The 25514-nt window shown below is 42.7% G+C and overlaps 1 protein-coding gene across 1 annotated transcript in view; it reads right to left on the bottom strand.

Annotated features, from left to right (window-relative positions):
- Positions 1 to 25514, bottom strand: part of LOC137375775 (apoptosis-associated speck-like protein containing a CARD) — a 99909-nt gene that overhangs the window by 68748 nt on the left and 5647 nt on the right. The window contains exon 2 of the mRNA XM_068043182.1: positions 17261 to 17303. Within this exon, the coding sequence (XP_067899283.1) occupies positions 17261 to 17273 (13 nt within the window). The 5' untranslated portion in view covers positions 17274 to 17303. The remainder of the gene's footprint in view (positions 1 to 17260; positions 17304 to 25514) is intronic.

Genomic DNA, 25514 nt, shown 5'->3' with positions numbered 1-25514 from the left:
GGACATTGAGGAGATATTATATCACACGTGGGAGGGTCATTGAGGAGATATTATATCACACCCTGGGAGTGTCATTGAGGAGATATTATATCGAACCATGGGAGGGACATTGAGGAGATATTATATCACACATGGGAGGGTCATTGAGGAGATATTATATCACACCATGGGAGGGACATTGAGGAGATATTATATCACACATGGGAGGGTCATTGAGGAGATATTATATCACACCATGGGAGGGTCATTGAGGAGATATTATATCACACCCTGGGAGGGGCATTGAGGAGATATTATATCACACCATGGGAGGGACATTGAGGAGATATTATATCACACCATGGGAGGGACATTGAGGAGATATTATATCACACATTGGGAGGGTCATTGAGGAGATATTATATCACATCCTGGGAGGGTCATTGAGGAGATATTATATCACACCCTGGGAGGGGCATTGAGGAGATATTATATCACACCATGGGAGGGACATTGAGGAGATATTATATCACACATTGGGAGGGTCATTGAGGAGATATTATATCGAACCATGGGAGGGTCATTGAGGAGATATTATATCACACCCTGGGAGGGTCATTGAGGAGATATATCACACCCTGGGAGTGTCATTGAGGAGATATTATATCGAACCATGGGAGGGTCATTGAGGAGATACTATATCACACCATGGGAGGGACATTGAGGAGATATTATATCACACCATGGGAGGGTCATTGGCGAGATATTATATCACACCATGGGAGGGTCATTGAGGAGATATTATATCACACCATGGATGGGATACTGCAGAGATATTATATCACACCATGGGAGGGTCATTGTGGAGATATTATATCACACCATGGGAGGATCATTGAGGAGATATTATATCACACCATGGGAGGATCATTGAGGAGATATTATATCACACCATGGATGGGATACTGCGGAGATATTATATCACACCATGGGAGGGTCATTGTGGAGATATTATATCACACCATGGGAGGATCATTGAGGAGATATTATATCACCATGGGAGGGTCATTGAGGAGATATTATATCACACCAAGGATGGGATACTGCGGAGATATTATATCACACCATGGGAGGGTCATTGTGGAGATATTATATCACACCATGGGAGGATCATTGAGGAGATATTATATCACACCATGGGAGGATCATTGAGGAGATATTATATCACACCTTGGGAGGGTCATTGAGGAGATATTATATCACACCATGGGAGGTAAATTGTGGAGATATTATATCACACCATGGGAGGATCATTGAGGAGATATTATATTACACCTTGGGAGGGTCAATGAGGAGATATTATATCACACCATAGGAGGGTCATTGTGGAGATATTATATCACACCTTGGGAGGGTCATTGTGGAGATATTATATCACACCATGGGAAGGTTATTGAGGAGATATTACATCACACCACGGGAGGGATACTGCGGAGATATTATATCACACCATGGGAGGGTCATTGTGGAGATATTATATCACACCATGGGAGGGTCATTGTGGAGATATAACATCACACCACGGGAGGGATACTGCGGAGATATTATATCACACCATGGGAGGGTCATTGTGGAGATATTATATCACACCATGGGAGGTAAATTGTGGAGATATTATAACACACCATGGGAGGGTCATAGTGGAGAGATTACATCACACCACGGGAGGGATACTGCGGTGATATTATATCACACCATGGGAGGGTCATTGTGGAGATATTATATCACACCATGGACGGGTCATTGAGGAAATATTATATCACACCATGTGAGGGACACTGAGGATATTTTATATCACAGCATGAGAAAAATGACGAGATATATCACACCATGGACGGGGTCACTGAGGAGATATTATATCACAACTTGGGAGGGAAATTGAGGAATTATTATATCACACCATGGGCGGGTTCATTGAGGAGATATATCACACCATGGGACGGTCATTGAGGAGATATTACATCACAGCATGAGAGGGAGGTTGAGATGATATATCACACCATGGGAGGGTCATTGGGGAGATATTATATCACACCATGGACGGCATCATTGAGGAGATATTATATCACACCATGGACGGGTCATTGAGGAGATATTATATCACACCATGGGAGGGTCATTGTGGAGATATTATATCACACCATGGGAGGGTCATTGTGGAGATATTATATCACACCATGGGAGGGTCATTGTGGAGATATTATATCACACCATGGGAGGGTCATTGTGGAGATATTATATCACACCATGGGAGGGTCATTGAGGAGATATTATGTCACATCATAGGAGGGTCATTGTGGAGATATTATATCACATCATGGGAGGGTCATTGTGGAGATATTATATCACAACATGGGAGGGTCATTGAGGAGATATTATATCACACCATGGGAGGGTCATTGTGGAGATATTGTATCACACCATGGGAGGGTCATTGAGGAGATATTATATCACATCATAGGAGGGTCATTGTGGAGATATTATATCACATCATGGGAGGGTCATTGTGGAGATATTATATCACTCCATGGGAGGGTCATTGTGGAGATATTATATCACACCATGGGAGGGTCATTGTGGAGATATTATATCACACCATGGGAGGGTCATTGTGGAGATATTATATCACACCATGGGAGGGTCATTGTGGAGATATTATATCACTCCATGGGAGGGTCATTGTGGAGATATTATATCACACCATGGGAGGGTCATTGTGGAGATATTATATCACACCATGGGAGGGTCATTGGGGAGATATTATATCACACCATGGACGGGGTCATTGAGGAGATATTATATCACACCATGGACGGGTCATTGAGGAGATATTATATCACACCTTGGGAGGGTCATTGAGGAGATATTATATCACACCTTGGGAGGGTCATTGAGGAGATATTATATCACACCTTGGGAGGGTCATTGAGGAGATATTATATCACACCTTGGGAGGGTCATTGTGGAGATATTATATCACACCATGGGAGGGTCATTGTGGAGATATTATATCACACCATGGACGGGGTCATTGAGGAGATATTAAATCACACCATGGACGAGTCATTGAGGAAATATTATATCACATCATGTGAGGGACATTGAGGATATTTTATATCACAGCATGAGAAAAATAATGAGATATATCACACCATGGACGGGGTCATTGAGGCGATATTATATCACACCTTGGGAGGGAAATTGAAAAGATATTATATCACACCATGGGCGGGTTCATTGAGGAGATATTATATCACACATGGGAGGGTCATTGAGGAGATATTATATCACACCCTGGGAGTGTCATTGAGGAGATATTATATCGAACCATGGGAGGGTCATTGAGGAGATATTATATCACACCATGGGAGGGACATTGAGGAGATATTATATCACACATGGGAGGGTCATTGAGGAGATATTATATCACACCCTGGGAGTGTCATTGAGGAGATATTATATCGAACCATGGGAGGGACATTGAGGAGATATTATATCACACATGGGAGGGTCATTGAGGAGATATTATATCACACCATGGGAGGGACATTGAGGAGATATTATATCACACATGGGAGGGTCATTGAGCAGATATTATATCACACATGGGAGGGTCATTGAGGAGATATTATATCACACATGGGAGGGTCATTGAGGAGATATTATATCACACCATGGGAGGGACATTGAGGAGATATTATATCACACCATGGGAGGGACATTGAGGAGATATTATATCACACATTGGGAGGGTCATTGAGGAGATATTATATCACATCCTGGGAGGGTCATTGAGGAGATATTATATCACACCCTGGGAGGGGCATTGAGGAGATATTATATCACACCATGGGAGGGACATTGAGGAGATATTATATCACACATTGGGAGGGTCATTGAGGAGATATTATATCGAACCATGGGAGGGTCATTGAGGAGATATTATATCACACCCTGGGAGGGTCATTGAGGAGATATATCACACCCTGGGAGTGTCATTGAGGAGATATTATATCGAACCATGGGAGGGTCATTGAGGAGATACTATATCACACCATGGGAGGGACATTGAGGAGATATTATATCACACCATGGGAGGGTCATTGGCGAGATATTATATCACACCATGGGAGGGTCATTGAGGAGATATTATATCACACCATGGATGGGATACTGCAGAGATATTATATCACACCATGGGAGGGTCATTGTGGAGATATTATATCACACCATGGGAGGATCATTGAGGAGATATTATATCACACCATGGGAGGATCATTGAGGAGATATTATATCACACCATGGATGGGATACTGCGGAGATATTATATCACACCATGGGAGGGTCATTGTGGAGATATTATATCACATCATGGGAGGGTCATTGTGGAGATATTATATCACTCCATGGGAGGGTCATTGTGGAGATATTATATCACACCATGGGAGGGTCATTGTGGAGATATTATATCACACCATGGGAGGGTCATTGTAGAGATATTATATCACACCATGGGAGGGTCATTGTGGAGATATTATATCACTCCATGGGAGGGTCATTGTGGAGATATTATATCACACCATGGGAGGGTCATTGTGGAGATATTATATCACACCATGGGAGGGTCATTGGGGAGATATTATATCACACCATGGACGGGGTCATTGAGGAGATATTATATCACACCATGGACGGGTCATTGAGGAGATATTATATCACACCTTGGGAGGGTCATTGAGGAGATATTATATCACACCTTGGGAGGGTCATTGAGGAGATATTATATCACACCTTGGGAGGGTCATTGAGGAGATATTATATCACACCTTGGGAGGGTCATTGTGGAGATATTATATCACACCATGGGAGGGTCATTGTGGAGATATTATATCACACCATGGACGGGGTCATTGAGGAGATATTAAATCACACCATGGACGAGTCATTGAGGAAATATTATATCACATCATGTGAGGGACATTGAGGATATTTTATATCACAGCATGAGAAAAATAATGAGATATATCACACCATGGACGGGGTCATTGAGGCGATATTATATCACACCTTGGGAGGGAAATTGAAAAGATATTATATCACACCATGGGCGGGTTCATTGAGGAGATATTATATCACACATGGGAGGGTCATTGAGGAGATATTATATCACACCCTGGGAGTGTCATTGAGGAGATATTATATCGAACCATGGGAGGGTCATTGAGGAGATATTATAGCACACCATGGGAGGGACATTGAGGAGATATTATATCACACATGGGAGGGTCATTGAGGAGATATTATATCACACCCTGGGAGTGTCATTGAGGAGATATTATATCGAACCATGGGAGGGACATTGAGGAGATATTATATCACACATGGGAGGGTCATTGAGGAGATGTTATATCACACCATGGGAGGGACATTGAGGAGATATTATATCACACATGGGAGGGTCATTGAGCAGATATTATATCACACATGGGAGGGTCATTGAGGAGATATTATATCACACATGGGAGGGTCATTGAGGAGATATTATATCACACCATGGGAGGGACATTGAGGAGATATTATATCACCCCATGGGAGGGACATTGAGGAGATATTATATCACACATTGGGAGGGTCATTGAGGAGATATTATATCACATCCTGGGAGGGTCATTGAGGAGATATTATATCACACCCTGGGAGGGGCATTGAGGAGATATTATATCACACCATGGGAGGGACATTGAGGAGATATTATATCACACATTGGGAGGGGCATTGAGGAGATATTATATCGAACCATGGGAGGGTCATTGAGGAGATATTATATCACACCCTGGGAGGGTCATTGAGGAGATATATCACACCCTGGGAGTGTCATTGAGGAGATATTATATCGAACCATGGGAGGGTCATTGAGGAGATACTATATCACACCATGGGAGGGACATTGAGGAGATATTATATCACACCATGGGAGGGTCATTGGCGAGATATTATATCACACCATGGGAGGGTCATTGAGGAGATATTATATCACACCATGGATGGGATACTGCAGAGATATTATATCACACCATGGGAGGGTCATTGTGGAGATATTATATCACACCATGGGAGGATCATTGAGGAGATATTATATCACACCATGGGAGGATCATTGAGGAGATATTATATCACACCATGGATGGGATACTGCGGAGATATTATATCACACCATGGGAGGGTCATTGTGGAGATATTATATCACACCATGGGAGGATCATTGAGGAGATATTATATCACACCATGGGAGGGTCATTGAGGAGATATTATATCACACCATGGATGGGATACTGCGGAGATATTATATCACACCATGGGAGGGTCATTGTGGAGATATTATATCACACCATGGGAGGATCATTGAGGAGATATTATATCGCACCATGGGAGGATCATTGAGGAGATATTATATCACACCTTGGGAGGGTCATTGAGGAGATATTATATCACACCATGGGAGGTAAATTGTGGAGATATTATATCACACCATGGGAGGATCATTGAGGAGATATTATATTACACCTTGGGAGGGTCAATGAGGAGATATTATATCACACCATAGGAGGGTCATTGAGGAGATATTATATCACACCTTGGGAGGGTCATTGTGGAGATATTATATCATACCTTGGGAGGGTCATTGAGGAGATATTATATCACAAATTGGGAGGGTCATTGAGGAGATATATCACACCTTGGGAGGGTTATTGAGGAGATATTATATCACACCATGTGAGGGTCATTGTGGGGATATTATATCACACCATGGGAGGGTCATTGTGGAGATATTATATCACATCATGGGAGGGTCATTGTGGAGATATTATATCACACCATGGGAGGGTCATTGAGGAGATATTATATCACACCATGGGAGGGTCATTGAGGAGATATTATATCACACCATGGGAGGGTCATTGAGGAGATATTATATCACGCCATGGGAGTGTCATTGTGGAGATATTATATCACACCATGGGAGGGTCATTGAGGAGATATTATATCACACCATGGGAGGGTCATTGTGGAGATATTATATCACACCATGGGAGGGAAATTGTGGAGATATTATATCACACCATGGGAGGGTCATTGAGGAGATATTACATCACACCACAGGAGTGATACTGCGGAGATATTATATCACACCATAGGAGGGTCATTGTGGAGATATTATATCACACCATGGGAGGGTCTTTGAGGAGATATGATATCACACCATGGGAGGGATACTGCGGAGATATTATATCACACCATGGGAGGGTCATTGTGGAGATATTATATCACACCATGGGAGGGTCATTGTGGAGATATTACATCACACCACGGGAGGGATACTGCGGAGATATTATATCACACCATGGGAGGGTCATTGTGGAGATATTATATCACACCATGGGAGGTAAATTGTGGAGATATTATAACACACCATGGGAGGGTCATAGTGGAGAGATTACATCACACCACGGGAGGGATACTGCGGAGATATTATATCACACCATGGGAGGGTCATTGTGGAGATATTATATCACACCATGGGAGGGTCATTGAGGAGATATTATATCACACCTTGGGAGGGAATTTGAGGAGATATTATATCACACATGGGACTGTCATTGAGGAGATATCATATCACACATGGGAGGGTGATTGAGGAGATATTATATCACACCTTGGGAGGGAAATTGAGGAGATATGATATCACACATGGGAGGGTCATTGAGGAGATATTATATCACACCATGGGGGGATCATTGTGGAGATATTATATCACACCATGGGAATATCATTGAGGAGATATTATATCACACCATGGGAGGATCATTGAGGAGATATTATATCACACCATGGGAGGACCATTGAGGAGATATTATATCACACCTTGGGAGGGAAATTGAGGAGATATTATATCACACCATGGGAGGGTCATTGAGGAGATATTATATCACACCATGGGAGGTAAATTGTGGAGATATTATATCACACCATGGGAGGATCATTGAGGAGATATTATATCAGATCATGGGAGGATCATTGAGGAGATATTATATCACACCTTGGGAGGGAAATTGAGGAGATATTATATCGCACCATGGGAGGGTCATTGGCGAGATATTATACACACCATGGACGGGGTCATTGAGGAGATATTATATCACACCATGGACGGGGTCATTGAGGAGATATTATATCACACCATGGACGGGTCATTGAGGAGATATTATATCACACCATGGGAGGGACATTGAGGAGATATTATATCACACATTGGGAGGGTCATTGAGGAGATATTATATCACACCCTGGGAGGGTCATTGAGGAGATATTATATCACACCATGGGAGGGTCATTGGCGAGATATTATATCGCACCATGGGAGGGTCATTGGCGAGATATTATACACACCATGGACGGGGTCATTGAGGAGATATTATATCACACCATGGACGGGTCATTGGCGAGATATTATATCACACCATGGGAGGGTCATTGTGGAGATATTATATCACACCTTGGGAGGGAAATTGAGGAGATATTATATCACACCATGGGAGGGTCATTGAGGAGATATTATATCAGATCATGGGAGGATCATTGAGGAGATATTATATCACACCTTGGGAGGGAAATTGAGGAGATATTATATCACACCATGGGAGGGTCATTGAGGAGATATTATAACACATCATGGGAGGATCATTGAGGAGATATTATACCACACCATGGGAGGGTCATTGAGGAGATATTATATCACACCATGGGAGGATCATTGAGGAGATATTATATCACACCATGGGAGGGTGATTGAGGAGATATTATATCACACCTTGGGAGGGAAATTGAGGAGATATGATATCACACATGGGAGGGTCATTGAGGAGATATTATATCACACCTTGGGAGGGAAATTGAGGAGATATTATATCACACCATGGGAGGGACATTGAGGAGATATTATATCACACATGGGAGGGTCATTGAGGAGATATTATATCACACCTTGGGAGGGAAATTGAGGAGACATTATATCGCACCATGGGAGGGTCATTGGCGAGATATTATACACACCATGGACGGGGTCATTGAGGATATATTATATCACACCATGGTCGGGTCATTGAGGAGATATTATATCACATCATGGACGGGTCATTGAGGACATATTATATCACACCATGGACGGGTCATTGAGGAGATATTATATCACACCATGGGAGGGACATTGAGGAGATATTATATCGTACCATGGGAGGGTCATTGGCGAGATATTATGCACACCATGGACGGGGTCATTGGCGAGATATTATATCACACCATGGACGGGTCATTGAGGAGATATTATATCACACCATGGGAGGGACATTGAGGAGATATTATATCACACATTGGGAGGGTCATTGAGGAGATATTATATCACACCCTGGGAGGGTCATTGAGGAGGTATTATATCACACCATGGGAGGGTCATTGGCGAGATATTATATCACACCATGGGAGGGTCATTGGGGAGATATTATATCACACCATGTGAGGGACACTGAGGATATTTTATATCACAGCATGAGAAAAATTATGAGATATATCACACCATGGACGGCGTGATTGAGGAGATATTATATCAGACCTTGGGAGGGAAATTGTGGAGATATTATATCACACCATGGGAGGATCTTAGAGGAGATATTATATCACACCATGGGAGGATCATTGAGGAGATAATATATCACACCATGGGAGGATCATTGAGGAGATATTATATCGCAACATGGGAGGATCACTGAGGAATTATTATATCACACCTTGGCAGGGTCATTGAGGAGATATTATATCACATCATGGACGGGTCATTGAGGACATATTATATCACACCATGGACGGGTCATTGAGGAGGTATTATATCACACCATGGTCGGGTCATTGAGGAGATATTATATCACATCATGGACGGGTCATTGAGGACATATTATATCACACCATGGACGGGTCATTGAGGAGGTATTATATCACACCTAGGGAGGGTCATTGAGGAGATATTATATCACACCCTGGGAGTGTCATTGAGGAGATATTATATCGAACCATGGGAGGGACATTGAGGAGATATTATATCACACGTGGGAGGGTCATTGAGGAGATATTATATCACACCCTGGGAGTGTCATTGAGGAGATATTATATCGAACCATGGGAGGGACATTGAGGAGATATTATATCACACATGGGAGGGTCATTGAGGAGATATTATATCACACCATGGGAGGGACATTGAGGAGATATTATATCACACATGGGAGGGTCATTGAGGAGATATTATATCACACATGGGAGGGTCATTGAGGAGATATTATATCACACCCTGGGAGGGGCATTGAGGAGATATTATATCACACCATGGGAGGGACATTGAGGAGATATTATATCACACCATGGGAGGGACATTGAGGAGATATTATATCACACATTGGGAGGGTCATTGAGGAGATATTATATCACATCCTGGGAGGGTCATTGAGGAGATATTATATCACACCCTGGGAGGGGCATTGAGGAGATATTATATCACACCATGGGAGGGACATTGAGGAGATATTATATCACACATTGGGAGGGTCATTGAGGAGATATTATATCGAACCATGGGAGGGACATTGAGGAGATATTATATCACACATGGGAGGGTCATTGAGGAGATATTATATCACACCCTGGGAGTGTCATTGAGGAGATATTATATCGAACCATGGGAGGGACATTGAGGAGATATTATATCACACATGGGAGGGTCATTGAGGAGATATTATATCACACCATGGATGGGATACTGCGGAGATATTATATCACACCATGGGAGGGTCATTGTGGAGATATTATATCACACATGGGAGGGTCATTGAGGAGATATTATATCACCATGGGAGGGTCATTGAGGAGATATTATATCACACCATGGATGGGATACTGAGGAGATATTATATCACACCATGGGAGGGTCATTGTGGAGATATTATATCACACCATGGGAGGATCATTGAGGAGATATTATATCACACCATGGGAGGATCATTGAGGAGATATTATATCACACCTTGGGAGGGTCATTGAGGAGATATTATATCACACCATGGGAGGTAAATTGTGGAGATATTATATCACACCATGGGAGGATCATTGAGGAGATATTATATTACACCTTGGGAGGGTCAATGAGGAGATATTATATCACACCATAGGAGGGTCATTGTGGAGATATTATATCACACCTTGGGAGGGTCATTGTGGAGATATTATATCACACCATGGGAAGGTTATTGAGGAGATATTACATCACACCACGGGAGGGATACTGCGGAGATATTATATCACACCATGGGAGGGTCATTGTGGAGATATTATATCACACCATGGGAGGGTCATTGTGGAGATATAACATCACACCACGGGAGGGATACTGCGGAGATATTATATCACACCATGGGAGGGTCATTGTGGAGATATTATATCACACCATGGGAGGTAAATTGTGGAGATATTATAACACACCATGGGAGGGTCATAGTGGAGAGATTACATCACACCACGGGAGGGATACTGCGGTGATATTATATCACACCATGGGAGGGTCATTGTGGAGATATTATATCACACCATGGACGGGTCATTGAGGAAATATTATATCACACCATGTGAGGGACACTGAGGATATTTTATATCACAGCATGAGAAAAATGACGAGATATATCACACCATGGACGGGGTCACTGAGGAGATATTATATCACAACTTGGGAGGGAAATTGAGGAGATATTATATCACACCATGGGCGGGTTCATTGAGGAGATATATCACACCATGGGACGGTCATTGAGGAGATATTACATCACAGCATGAGAGGGAGGTTGAGATGATATATCACACCATGGGAGGGTCATTGGGGAGATATTATATCACACCATGGACGGCATCATTGAGGAGATATTATATCACACCATGGACGGGTCATTGAGGAGATATTATATCACACCTTGGGAGGGTCATTGAGGAGATATTATATCACACCATGGGAGGGTCATTGTGGAGATATTATATCACACCATGGGAGGGTCATTGTGGACATATTATATCACACCATAGGAGGGTCATTGTGGAGATATTATATCACACCATGGGAGGGTCATTGTGGAGATATTATATCACAACATGGGAGGGTCATTGAGGAGATCTTATATCACACCATGGGAGGGTCATTGTGGAGATATTGTATCACACCATGGGAGGGTCATTGAGGAGATATTATATCACATCATAGGAGGGTCATTGTGGAGATATTATATCACATCATGGGAGGGTCATTGTGGAGATATTATATCACTCCATGGGAGGGTCATTGTGGAGATATTATATCACACCATGGGAGGGTCATTGTGGAGATATTATATCACACCATGGGAGGGTCATTGTGGAGATATTATATCACACCATGGGAGGGTCATTGTGGAGATATTATATCACACCATGGGAGGGTCATTGTGGAGATATTATATCACTCCATGGGAGGGTCATTGTGGAGATATTATATCACACCATGGGAGGGTCATTGTGGAGATATTATATCACACCATGGGAGGGTCATTGGGGAGATATTATATCACACCATGGACGGGGTCATTGAGGAGATATTATATCACACCTTGGGAGGGTCATTGAGGAGATATTATATCACACCTTGGGAGGGTCATTGAGGAGATATTATATCACACCTTGGGAGGGTCATTGTGGAGATATTATATCACACCATGGGAGGGTCATTGTGGAGATATTATATCACACCATGGACGGGGTCATTGTGGAGATATTAAATCACACCATGGACGAGTCATTGAGGAAATATTATATCACATCATGTGAGGGACATTGAGGATATTTTATATCACAGCATGAGAAAAATAATGAGATATATCACACCATGGACGGGGTCATTGAGGCGATATTATATCACACCTTGGGAGGGAAATTGAAAAGATATTATATCACACCATGGGCGGGTTCATTGAGGAGATATTATATCACACATGGGAGGGTCATTGAGGAGATATTATATCACACCCTGGGAGTGTCATTGAGGAGATATTATATCGAACCATGGGAGGGTCATTGAGGAGATATTATATCACACCATGGGAGGGACATTGAGGAGATATTATATCACACATGGGAGGGTCATTGAGGAGATATTATATCACACCCTGGGAGTGTCATTGAGGAGATATTATATCGAACCATGGGAGGGACATTGAGGAGATATTATATCACACATGGGAGGGTCATTGAGGAGATATTATATCACACCATGGGAGGGACATTGAGGAGATATTATATCACACATGGGAGGGTCATTGAGGAGATATTATATCACACCCTGGGAGGGGCATTGAGGAGATATTATATCACACCATGGGAGGGACATTGAGGAGATATTATATCACACCATGGGAGGGACATTGAGGAGATATTATATCACACATTGGGAGGGTCATTGAGGAGATATTATATCACATCCTGGGAGGGTCATTGAGGAGATATTATATCACACCCTGGGAGGGGCATTGTGGAGATATTATATCACACCATGGGAGGATCATTGAGGAGATATTATATCACACCATGGGAGGGTCATTGAGGAGATATTATATCACACCATGGATGGGATACTGCGGAGATATTATATCACACCATGGGAGGGTCATTGTGGAGATATTATATCACACCATGGGAGGATCATTGAGGAGATATTATATCGCACCATGGGAGGATCATTGAGGAGATATTATATCACACCTTGGGAGGGTCATTGAGGAGATATTATATCACACCATGGGAGGTAAATTGTGGAGATATTATATCACACCATGGGAGGATCATTGAGGGGATATTATATTACACCTTTGCAGGGTCAATGAGGAGATATTATATCACACCATAGGAGGGTCATTGAGGAGATATTATATCACACCTTGGGAGGGTCATTGTGGAGATATTATATCATACCTTGGGAGGGTCATTGAGGAGATATTATATCACAAATTGGGAGGGTCATTGAGGAGATATATCACACCTTGGGAGGGTTATTGAGGAGATATTATATCACACCATGTGAGGGTCATTGTGGGGATATTATATCACACCATGGGAGGGTCATTGTGGAGATATTATATCACATCATGGGAGGGTCATTGTGGAGATATTATATCACACCATGGGAGGGTCATTGAGGAGATATTATATCACACCATGGGAGGGTCATTGAGGAGATATTATATCACACCATGGGAGGGTCATTGAGGAGATATTATATCACACCATGGGAGGGTCATTGTGGCGATATTATATCACGCCATGGGAGTGTCATTGTGGAGATATTATATCACACCATGGGAGGGTCATTGAGGAGATATTATATCACACCATGGGAGGGTCATTGTGGAGATATTATATCACACCATGGGAGGGAAATTGTGGAGATATTATATCACACCATGGGAGGGTCATTGAGGAGATATTACATCACACCACAGGAGTGATACTGCGGAGATATTATATCACACCATAGGAGGGTCATTGTGGAGATATTATATCACACCATGGGAGGGTCTTTGAGGAGATATGATATCACACCATGGGAGGGTCATTGAGGAGATATTATATCACACCATGGGAGGGTCATTGTGGAGATATTATATCACACCATGGGAAGGTTATTGAGGAGATATTATATCACACCATGGGAGGGTCATTGTGGAGATATTATATCACACCTTGGGAGGGACATTGAGGAGATATTATATCACACTATGGGAGGGTCATTGTGGAGATATTATATCACACCATGGGAGGGAAATTGCGGAGATATTATATCATACCTTGGGAGGGTCATTGAGGAGATATTATATCACACCATGGGAGGGTCATTGAGGAGATATTACATCACACCACGGGAGGGATACTGCGGAGATATTATATCACACCATGGGAGGGTCATTGTGGTGATATTATATCACACCATGGGAGGGTCTTTGAGGAGATATGATATCACACTATGGGAGGGTCATTGAGGAGATATTATATCACACCATGGGAGGGTCATTGGGGAGATATATCACAGCATGGACGGGTCATTGAGGACATATTATATCACACTACAGAGACATTGAGGAGATATTATATCAGACCATTTGAGAGGGAATGAGGAGATATTATATCACACCATGGGAGGGTCATTGAGGAGATATTATATCACACCTTGGGAGGGTTATTGAGGAGATATTATATCACACCATGGGAGGTAAATTGAGGAGATATTATATCACACCATGGGAGGGTCATTGAGGAGATATTATATCACACCATAGACGGGGTCATTGAGGAGATATTATATCACACCATGGGAGGGTCATTGAGGAGATATATCACACCATGGACGGGTCATTGAGGACATATTATATCACACCACGGAGACATTGAGGAGATATATCACACCATTTGAGAGGGAATGAGGAGATATTATATCACACCATGGGAGGGTCATTGAGGAGATATTATATCACACCATAGGAAGGACACTGAGGATATATTATATCACACCATTTGAGGGGAATGAGGAAATATTATATCATACCATGGCTTGCGGGTTTATAGGTAAATTAGCCATTGTAAAATTTGCCCCTCGTGTAGGTACGTGGTGGGACAATTGAGGGACGGTGGAGATGTGAGAGGGAAAATGGGATTAATGTAGGATTAGTACAAATGGGTTGTTGTTGGTCGGCACGGAATTGTTGGGCCGAAGGGCCTGTTTCTGTGCATTATCTCTCTATGACTCTATGATTCTATGAGATGTTGAGAAGATATATCACAGCATTGGAGGGGATTCAGTAAATATTGTATCACACCCTGAATGAGACATTGAGGAGATATAATGTCACACCATGGGAGGGACACAGTGGAGATATTATATCACACCATGAGAGGGGTAATGAGGAGATATTATATCACACCATGGGAGGGTCATTGCGTCGAAATTATATCACACCATGTGAGGGACACTGAGGAGATGCATCACACCATGGAGTCAGGTTCACTTACTTTATTGTTAAGATTAGTGCTGAAGTAGAAGGACTTCATCATTAATTTACCAGCAGAACTGAGGTAGAGGCAGCTTTGAGACGAGGCGGAATGAGAAAATGGATAACAATGAAGAGTGACACAGATGCTGCCTAAGGAGAGATGGTAATGACGTATGGATGGTAATGAGAGAGAGATGGATTTTAACAAATGATGGATGGTAATGAAGAAGGGTGGGACGGTAATAAAGGATGGATGATGATGATGAAAGAGCGATAGTAACGAAGGAAGGATGGATGATAATGAAGAAACGATGGTAATGAAGGACCCATGGATAGTAATGAAGGAGCAATAGTAATGAAGGAGGGACGGATGGTAATGAAGGATGGACGATAATGAAGGAGGGATGGATGGTAATGAAGGAGGGAGGGATGGTAATGAAGGAGCAATAGTAATGAAGGAGGAATGGATAGTAATGAAGGAGGGAAGGACAGTAATGAAGGAGTGATAGTCATGAAAGAGGGAGGGGCAGGAAATAAGGAGGAATAGTAATGAAGGAGGGATGGTAATGAAGGATAGATGGAATTGAAAGAAGATGGGTAGTAATGAAGGAGGGATTGTAGTGAAAGAGGGATGGATGGTAATGAAGGATGGACAGTAATGAAGAAAGGGAGGGATGGTAATGAAGGATGGATGGATAGTAATGAAGGGGGATGGTGATGAAAGAGGATGGATTATAATGAAGGAGGATGGATTATAATGAAGGTGGAGTGACAGTGATGAAGGGGGGGAGATTGTAATGAACGAGGGATGGTAATGGAGGAGGATGGATTGCAATGAAGGGGGGAGTGACGCTAATGAAGACATAGTGTATGTCAATGACAAACAGAATTGATAGCATAATGGACAAAATGATGGTATTCAGGGGTAATGGATGTCAATGTATGTGGAATGAACAATACTGAAAGGGAACAGCATTGAAATCAGGCTAAGTAAGCTTAAAGGAGTTTTCCTGTCTGTAAAAGTCACTTGATTAAGATTTGACAATCAATATCAGAATTACCTGTTCCACTCATTGCTCAGTCACACAGCCAGCGTGTCCTGTCCTGTGGAAACAACATGGACATGGATTCAGATAAAATTATGGTAACTACAATCAGCTCCGAAGGACACTAATTTTGCTATCTGCAAATCTTTCCAAATGCTTCAGGGTTGTCAGCTCTAAGAACACAGGAATCACTAGATGAACAAAGTCTACAATAGTCACAGAAAATGCTTAATAGAGATATAAATAAGAGGTCACTTAATGACTAGGCTCATGTCGACTACACAGTGTGAAAGGTAGCCAGGCAGAGCAGGGAGGCCTCACTTCCATTCTCAGTTACTTGAGCCAGAACAAAAGCTGAGCTGCCACAACTGGTCTCAGGAAGTCAGAAATCCAAGCAGGGCCCCTGTTCCTCAACACTGTGCAGTAACCTTGTGGAGATGTCATATAAGGGCATGATCAGACTTAGCTTATAATAGCTTCTCTACTGTACAAACCACTGGCACAGAGCAAAACCTCACACTTCATTCAGATAGCTGAAGGCTTTAAGTGTCCATGGAGCCATCCAACACAGCAGGGAGAAAATTGGTAGAAAACTAAATGTGATGGAATTTTAGAAGACCACAATTTTTCTACCTCCATAACATCGTCCGACTCCACATGGGTTCAGCTCATCTGCTGCTGAAACCCTCATCCATGCCTTTGATCCCTCTAGACTTGACTATGCCAATGCTTTCCTGGTCAGCATCCCAATTTCCACCCTCTATACATTTGAGATCATCAAAAACTCTGCTAACTCGCACCAAGTTCCGTTCTCCTATCACCCCTGTGCTCACTGACCTAAATTGGCCCCCATTAAGCAATACCTCAATTTTAAAATTCTTATCCTTGTTTTCAAATCCCTCCATGGCCTCACCACCCCCCACCCCTCCTTCCCCCCCCCCCACCCCCCCCCCGCCATCTCTGCAACCTCCTCCAGCCCTACAATCCTCCAAGATTACTCCTCCAATTCTGATCTCTTAGGCATCCCCAAATTGAATTGTTCTATCATTGGTAGCTGTGCCTTCAAATGCAAAGGTCCTAAGTCCAGGATTCCTTCCTAAACCTCTCCGCCTCACTACCTCGCTTTCCTCCTTAAGGCATACCTTAAAACTTACCTCTTCAATCAAGCTTTGGTCATCAGCTATAATATATCCTTTTTTTGGCTCATTGTCAAATTCTGTTTGCTAATGCTCTTGTGAAGCACCTCAGGACATTTTACTACACTAAATGTGCTATATAAATTCAAGCTGCTGTTGTTGATGATGTAAGCCTGTAATTTCTGTAGCTGATGTTGCTAGAACAGGCTTAGTGGGAAATCACTGCTCGAATGGGAACACGAGCTGCTCTTCCTGCACTTTTCACAAATTGATTTATAGTTGTCTGAAGAGAAAGGGCAGCCAGGCAGACACTCCTGTAGTATAATGGGTTATACTGGGCATCGGGTTGTTACTGGGCCAATATGCTAATCATACTGTATACCTCATCACAGGCAGTGATGTAATACCATACATGGTATGGATCCCTCGTGCAGTCTCTTGGAAGATGTAAGCCATAGCAGTAAGATGTGTTTTCTAAAGTATTATGAGAGTCCTTTTTTGTTTTTGTAAAATATGTTTTAAGGACTTTATAGTTGAATTATGCACATTGATTTATCTTGAAGAGATGCTGAACTTTGTGTTTTCTTTTAAAAGAAGAAGTCACCAGAAGGTTCCTGAATTTGGCTTGTAAACAAGACTTACTGTAAGGCACCTATCTGTGGATAATCACCCAGTAGGGTTGTTTTTAACTTGGAGTGATGTTTACAAAGAAGTGACAGGTCAAGATTTATAGAGGTCAGGAGGCTTGACTCCTGGACTGTTTTAAGTTTCAATTTGAACTGTTAGAAAAGACACTTAATTTTTGCCTGCCAAAGAAGACCCAGCTCTCTCTCTCTCTCCTGAAAAGAAAGCCTGCATTTCCAGTGTGTCCATTTCCTAGTTCCACTCATATTTGAAGAAACCCTGCATATCGAAAGTGTGGGAACTGAATTCTTGTTGCTGCATTTCTGCTGTAAGACCTATATGAAGCCTCTATAGCTGCATTTCTGGGAAAGCCTACCTAAACTGATCTTCAACATCACCTGGAAAGAACTGTTCTAGGAAGTTCGCAGTGACAGCATCTATTTGCATTTGTGATGCCAAACCAAAACCAAGGTCCAGCATTCCACCTAAGTGGTTTTTTGTTTGTTTTCTTTGTAAGAAAAATCCCTTTTATTTTTCCCGGATAACCGGTGTATGGATGTGTGTGTGTGAGGAGTTGGGATAAATAAGGGGCTTTAATATTTCAATCTGTATGTTTATGCTTGCTTCATTATTGTTTAAGACTTGTTTTATAATAAACTGATAATTTTGTTGTTTATTAAAGAAACCTGGTTAGTGTGTTTTATTCTGGGAAAAATAGAGCATATGATTGACCGAATCTGTAAGTGGGAAAATGTAAATATATTTTGTGACGTGTGGAGAAGTGGGAGTAGAATAAACAGTGCATTCTTCCCGCCTCAGTCGTAACAAAAGGCCCCGTTTCTTTTAAACCAGCAGACTCTTTAGATACTCTGTATTAGACTAACAACGTGCAGAATATTTAATGGTGGCAGCGGTGAAAAATAATGATGGAAAAGTCCCTACCAGAAAGCTTTGAGAAAAGTTGCAGGCCTAAATCGAGCTGAGGCACGGCCAAAGTGGTATTGAAGATTTGCCCGGTATCACACCACATCAGGCCTAGCTACAAAACCGAGCAGTGATCAGGTCGGTTATATGTGATGGGTGACTCGTCACGTAAGGTATCGATGAACAGAAAGCCACGTACGATGAAGTAATCAAAGCACTCGATACATACTTTAATCTGAGAAAGAATATCATCGTGAAGCATGCCAAATTTAACAAATGTACCCAACGTCAAGGAGAAAGTGTTGATGCATTTATAAATGACCTATACAAACGTGCAGAGGACTGAGAGTACAGCGGCTTGAAAGACAAAATAATCAGAGACAGAATTGTTGTTCGAGTGTTTGAGATGCCTTGTCTGACCACTTGCAGTCAAGAACATAGGTACATAGGAAATAGGAGCAGAAGTAGGTCATTCGGCTCCTTGAGCCTGCTCTACTATTCAACTAGATTATGGCTGATCTTCTAGATCAACCCCATTTTCCTGCACTATCCCCATTTCTCTTGATATCTTTAATATCTAGAAATCTATCAATCTCTGTCTTGAATATACTCAATGACTGAGCCTCCACCGCCCTCTTGGTTCGGCCACATTTGGAATACTGCGTGCAGTTCTGGTCGCCACATTACCAAAAGGATGTAGATGCTTTGGAGAGGGTGCAGAGGAGGTTCACCAGGATGTTGCCTGGTATGGAGGGCGCTAGCTATGAAGAGAGGTTGAGTAGATTAGGATTATTTTCATTAGAAAGACGGAGGTTGAGGGGGGACCTGATTGAGGTGTACAAAATCATGAGAGGTATAGACAGGGTGGATAGCAAGAAGCTTTTTCCCAGAGTGGGGGATTCAATTACTAGGGGTCACGAGTTCAAAGTGAGAGGGGAAAAGTTTAGGGGGGATATGCGTGGAAAGTTCTTTACGCAGAGGGTGGTGGGTGCATGGAACACATTACCAGCGGAGGTGGTAGACGCGGGCACGATAGCGTCTTTTAAGTTGTATCTAGACAGATACATGAATGGGCAGGAAGCAAAGAGATACAGACCCTTAGAAAATAGGCGACATGTTTAAATAGAGGATCTGGATCGGCGCAGGCTTGGAGGGCTGAAGGGCCTGTTCCTGTGCTGGAATTTTCTTTGTTCTTTTCTTTGTTCTCTGAGTAAAGAAATTCCTCTTCATCTCAGTCAACCGTAACAAAGGCAATCCAACTGAGCAGACAAGCAAAGGTCTGGAAACAGAATCAATACGTGGTTCGAGGTGATAGGGAAAGCCCCATCTCGAAAACAGCCGACTCAATTCAGTTTGTTAAATATAAAAAAGGAAAGATGGTGGTAAAAAGCAAGGGAGACAGGAGGAGCATCTAGCGGCAGCCCAAGCTAACTGCTGTAATGAGTTCTTTTTATATTGTCTGATGCAAGATAAATGGGATGCATGGAAGTCCAGTTGTTTGAAGATCTCAAAACAGGTTTATTACAGCTAAATATTATATACCGTACTAAGCTAACTATTTACAGAACCTTACTCTAGGTGTTACAGTTACAGAGTGATTCAGGCTTCGAGTCACATGATTGCATCCTGGTACTTGGCTCATTAGTATACTAAGATCTTAAAGGGACATCACTCTTAAAAACAATCATACAACATCCCCTTTCTTTCCAAGGTACATCTTGTATGCTAAAAGTAAAAATACATAAAATTAGATATCAAAATTAATAACAGGTATAGAGATTATAAACTTTACAAGTGCAGAGGCTTAAAAGTCCATAGATGATTTTGGTGGTTTGACAATTCTTGCTCCTTGAATTCTTGTGTCTCATTTGTTGCTCTTCTTTCTGAGGTTTCTCCCTCTCTGCATTCAGTTTCTGTTGCTCTGCCTTCAGCCTGCTAATATACTCTGCTGCTTTTCTCAAGACGACCATTTTTGCAGCCTTGTCATTCTTGGAGAGTTCCGGCACCTCATCTCAAAGATCCAACAGACAATGCTTCAACTCATTCCTCCTCTGCCTCCTCAGGTAGAGTCCATCGTCCATCGCCTCTTCTCATCCTCCATGGCTAACGGTTTTGGGCTCAAGGTCGAGGACCTATTAGGGGGAAGAGTACTTGGCCTCATGGCAGTACCTGTCTGTTCTGGCTCGTTGTGGTGCTAGCGGTTCTCTGGATAGCAGAGGTGAGGACGTAGCATCGTTGTGCTGTTGCTGGGTTTCCAGACTGCACTATTTGACGCTAGCCAGAGTCTGCAAGTGGGCTCCGGTCCTTGGAGACATCCCCTTGGTAATACTCTTGTTGATCATTATGATGTTGAGGTACTTACACACTGGTAGTCTTGCCACTGCTGATCCACTCGTGTCTACCAGTTAGAATGTTTGCAGTTTCCTTGCCAACTTGCCACCGCTGTATTGCATTGTTGGTGTGCCACTATACAGGATGGGTGACACATCGTACGCAGATAACTTGGCAGCTGTCGGTTGTATCATTAGTTCCCAACAGCTCCAGTACATAGAGTCATAGAGTTATACAGCACAGAAACAGGACCTTTGGCCCATCATGTCTGTGCCGGCCATTAAGCACCTAACTATTCTAATCCCATGTTCCAGCACTTGGCCCATAGCCCTGTATGCTATAGCGTTTCAAGTGCTCATCTAAATACTTCCTAAATGTTGTGAGGGTTCCTGCCTCTACCACCCCTTCAGGAAGTGTGTTCCAGATTCTGATCACCCTCTGGATGAAAAAATATTTCCTCAAATCCCCTCTAAACCTTCTGCCCCTTACTTTAAATCTATGTACCCTGGTTATTGACCCCTCCGCTAAGGGAAAAAATTTCTTCCTATCTAACCTATCAGTGCCCCTCAGAATTTTGTATACCTCAATCAGGTACCCCCTCAGCCTTCTCTGCTCTAAGGAAAACAACCCTAACCTTTTCAGTCTCTCTTCATAGCTGAAATGCTCCAGCCCAGGCAACATCCTGGTGAATCTCCTCTGCATCCTCTCCAGTGCAATCACATCCTTCCTATAATGTGGTGCCCAGAACTGCACATAGTAGCTCAGCTGTGGCCTAACTAGTATTTTATACAGCTCAATCACAACCTCCCTGCTCTTATATTCTATGCCTCGGCTAATAAAGGCAAGTATTCCACAAGCCTTCCTAACCACCTTATCTACCTGTGCTGCTGCCTGCAGTGATCTATGGACAAGTACACCAAGGTCCCTCTGACCCTCTGTACTTCCTAGGGTCCTACCATCCATTCTATATTCCCTTGCCTTGTTAGTCCTCCCAAAATGCATCACCTCACACTTCTCAGGATTAAATTCCATTTGCCACTGCTCCGCCCATCTTACCAGCCCATCTATATCGTCCTGTAATCTAAGGCTTTCCTCCTCACTATTTACGACACCACCAATTTTCGTGTCATCTGAAAACTTACTGATCATACCTCCTATATTCACATCTAAATCATTAATGTACACTACAAACAGCAAGGGTCCCAGCACTGATCCCTGCGGTACACCACTGCTCACAGGCTTCCACTCGCAAAACAACCCTCGACCATCACTCTCTGCCTCCTGCCACTAAGCCAATTTTGGATCCAATTTGCCAAATTACCTTCTTAACCAATCTCCCATGCGGGACCTTACTGAAGTCTATATCAACTGCTTTATCCTCATCCTCACATCTAGTCACTGCCTCGAAAAATTCAATCAAGTTAGTTAGAGACAATCTCCCCCTGACAAAGCCATGCTGGCTATCCCTGATTAATCCCTGCCTCTCCAAATGGTGATTAATCCTGTCCCTCGGAATTTTTCCCAATAGTTTCCCTACCACTGATGTTAGACTCATTGGCCTGTAAATATCTGGTTTATCCCTGCTACCCTACTTGAATAATGGTACCACATTCGCTACCCTCCAACCCTCTGGTGCCTCTCCTGTGGCCAGAGAGGATTTGAAAATTTGTGTCAGAGCCCCTGCTATCTTCTCCCTTGCCTCACATAACAGCCTGGGATACATCTCATCTGGGCCTGGGGATTTATCCACTTTTAAGCCCGCTAAAACAGCTAATACTTCCTCCCTTTCAATGCTAGTATGTTCAAATATATCACAATCCCCCTCCCTGAGCTCTACACCTATGTCGTCCTTCTCTTTAGTGAACACAGATGAAAAGTAATCATTTAAAACCTCACCTATGTCCTCCAGCTCCACACACAGATTGCCACTTTGGTCCCTAATTGGCCCTACTCTTTCCCTGGTTATCCTCTTGCCCTTAATATACTTATAAAACGCCTTGGGATTTTCCTTTATCTTGCCCGCCAGTGCTTTTTCATGTCCCCTCTTAGCTCTCCTAATTACTTTTTTAAGTACCCCCCTACACTTTCTATACTCCTCTAAGGCCTCCGCTGTTTTCAGCACTCTGAATCTGCCATAAGCCTCCTTTTTTTTTCTTTATCCAATCCTCTATATCCCTTGACATCGAGGGTTCCCTGGACTTGTTGGTCCTACCCTTTACCATTATGGGAACATGTTGGCCCTGAACCCTCACTATTTCCTCTTTGAATGACTCCCACTGGCCTGATGTAGACTTTCCTACAAGTAGCTGCTCCTAGTCCACTTTGGCCAGATCCTGTTTTATCATATTGAAATAGGCCTTCCCCCAATTCAGTACCTTTATTTCCAGTCCATCTTTGTCCTTTTCCATAACTACTTTAAATCTTACAAATTTATGGTCACTATCCCTGAAATGCTCCCCCACTGACACTCCTACCACCTGTCTGGTTTCATTCCCTAGGATTAGGTCCAGTGCCGCCCCTTCTCTTGTAGGACTTTCTACATGCTGGCTCAAAAAGCTCGCTGTATACATTTTAAGAATTCCACCCCCTTTAAGCCTTTTGCACGAAGACTACCCCCAGTTGATATCGGAGAATTTGAAATTCCCTACTATTATTACCCTATTATTTTTACATCTCTCTGCAATTTGCCTACATATCAGCTCCTCTATCTCTCCCTGACTGGCGGCCTGTAGGAGACCTAATGGAACTGAAACATTTAAATGTTTGCCATTGTTGGTGGTAGAGTTATATCCATCATAAGAAAATAGGCTGTTTCAATTCTGCCCTATTTAACTGGAAGTACAGTTGCATTCTGGACTCTCCTATATTTTGCAAGTGTACAGAGCTGCCTCCCACCAATCAGCACTGTGACAGCAACAACTTGCATTTATGTAGCGCCTTTAACATAGAAAAAATGGCCCAAGCCACTTCACAAGAGATTGGAGTCCAAGCTGGAGGAGGAGATTATAGGAGGGAGTGGCCAATGCCTTGGTCAGCAAGGTGGGTTGTAAAGAGGGTCTTAAAATGGAAGAGGGAGCTGGAGAGTTAGAAAGGTTTAAGGAGCAAATTCTAGGGAGTTGGACCTTAGTTGAAGCCATGGCTGCCAATGGTGCAAGGGGAAGAGAGGCCAGAGTCAGAGGAACGGAGAGTTCTGGGTTTGTAGAACTAGAGGAGGTTAAAGAGATAGAAAGTAGTCAGGCAAGGGAGGGGTTTAA

Source organism: Heterodontus francisci, chromosome 12, assembly GCF_036365525.1.
Source record: "Heterodontus francisci isolate sHetFra1 chromosome 12, sHetFra1.hap1, whole genome shotgun sequence".
Taxonomy (NCBI): Eukaryota; Metazoa; Chordata; class Chondrichthyes; order Heterodontiformes; family Heterodontidae; genus Heterodontus; species Heterodontus francisci.
The sequence above is the reverse complement of the archived record's forward strand: the minus strand, read 5'-3'. Positions and strand labels throughout refer to the sequence as shown.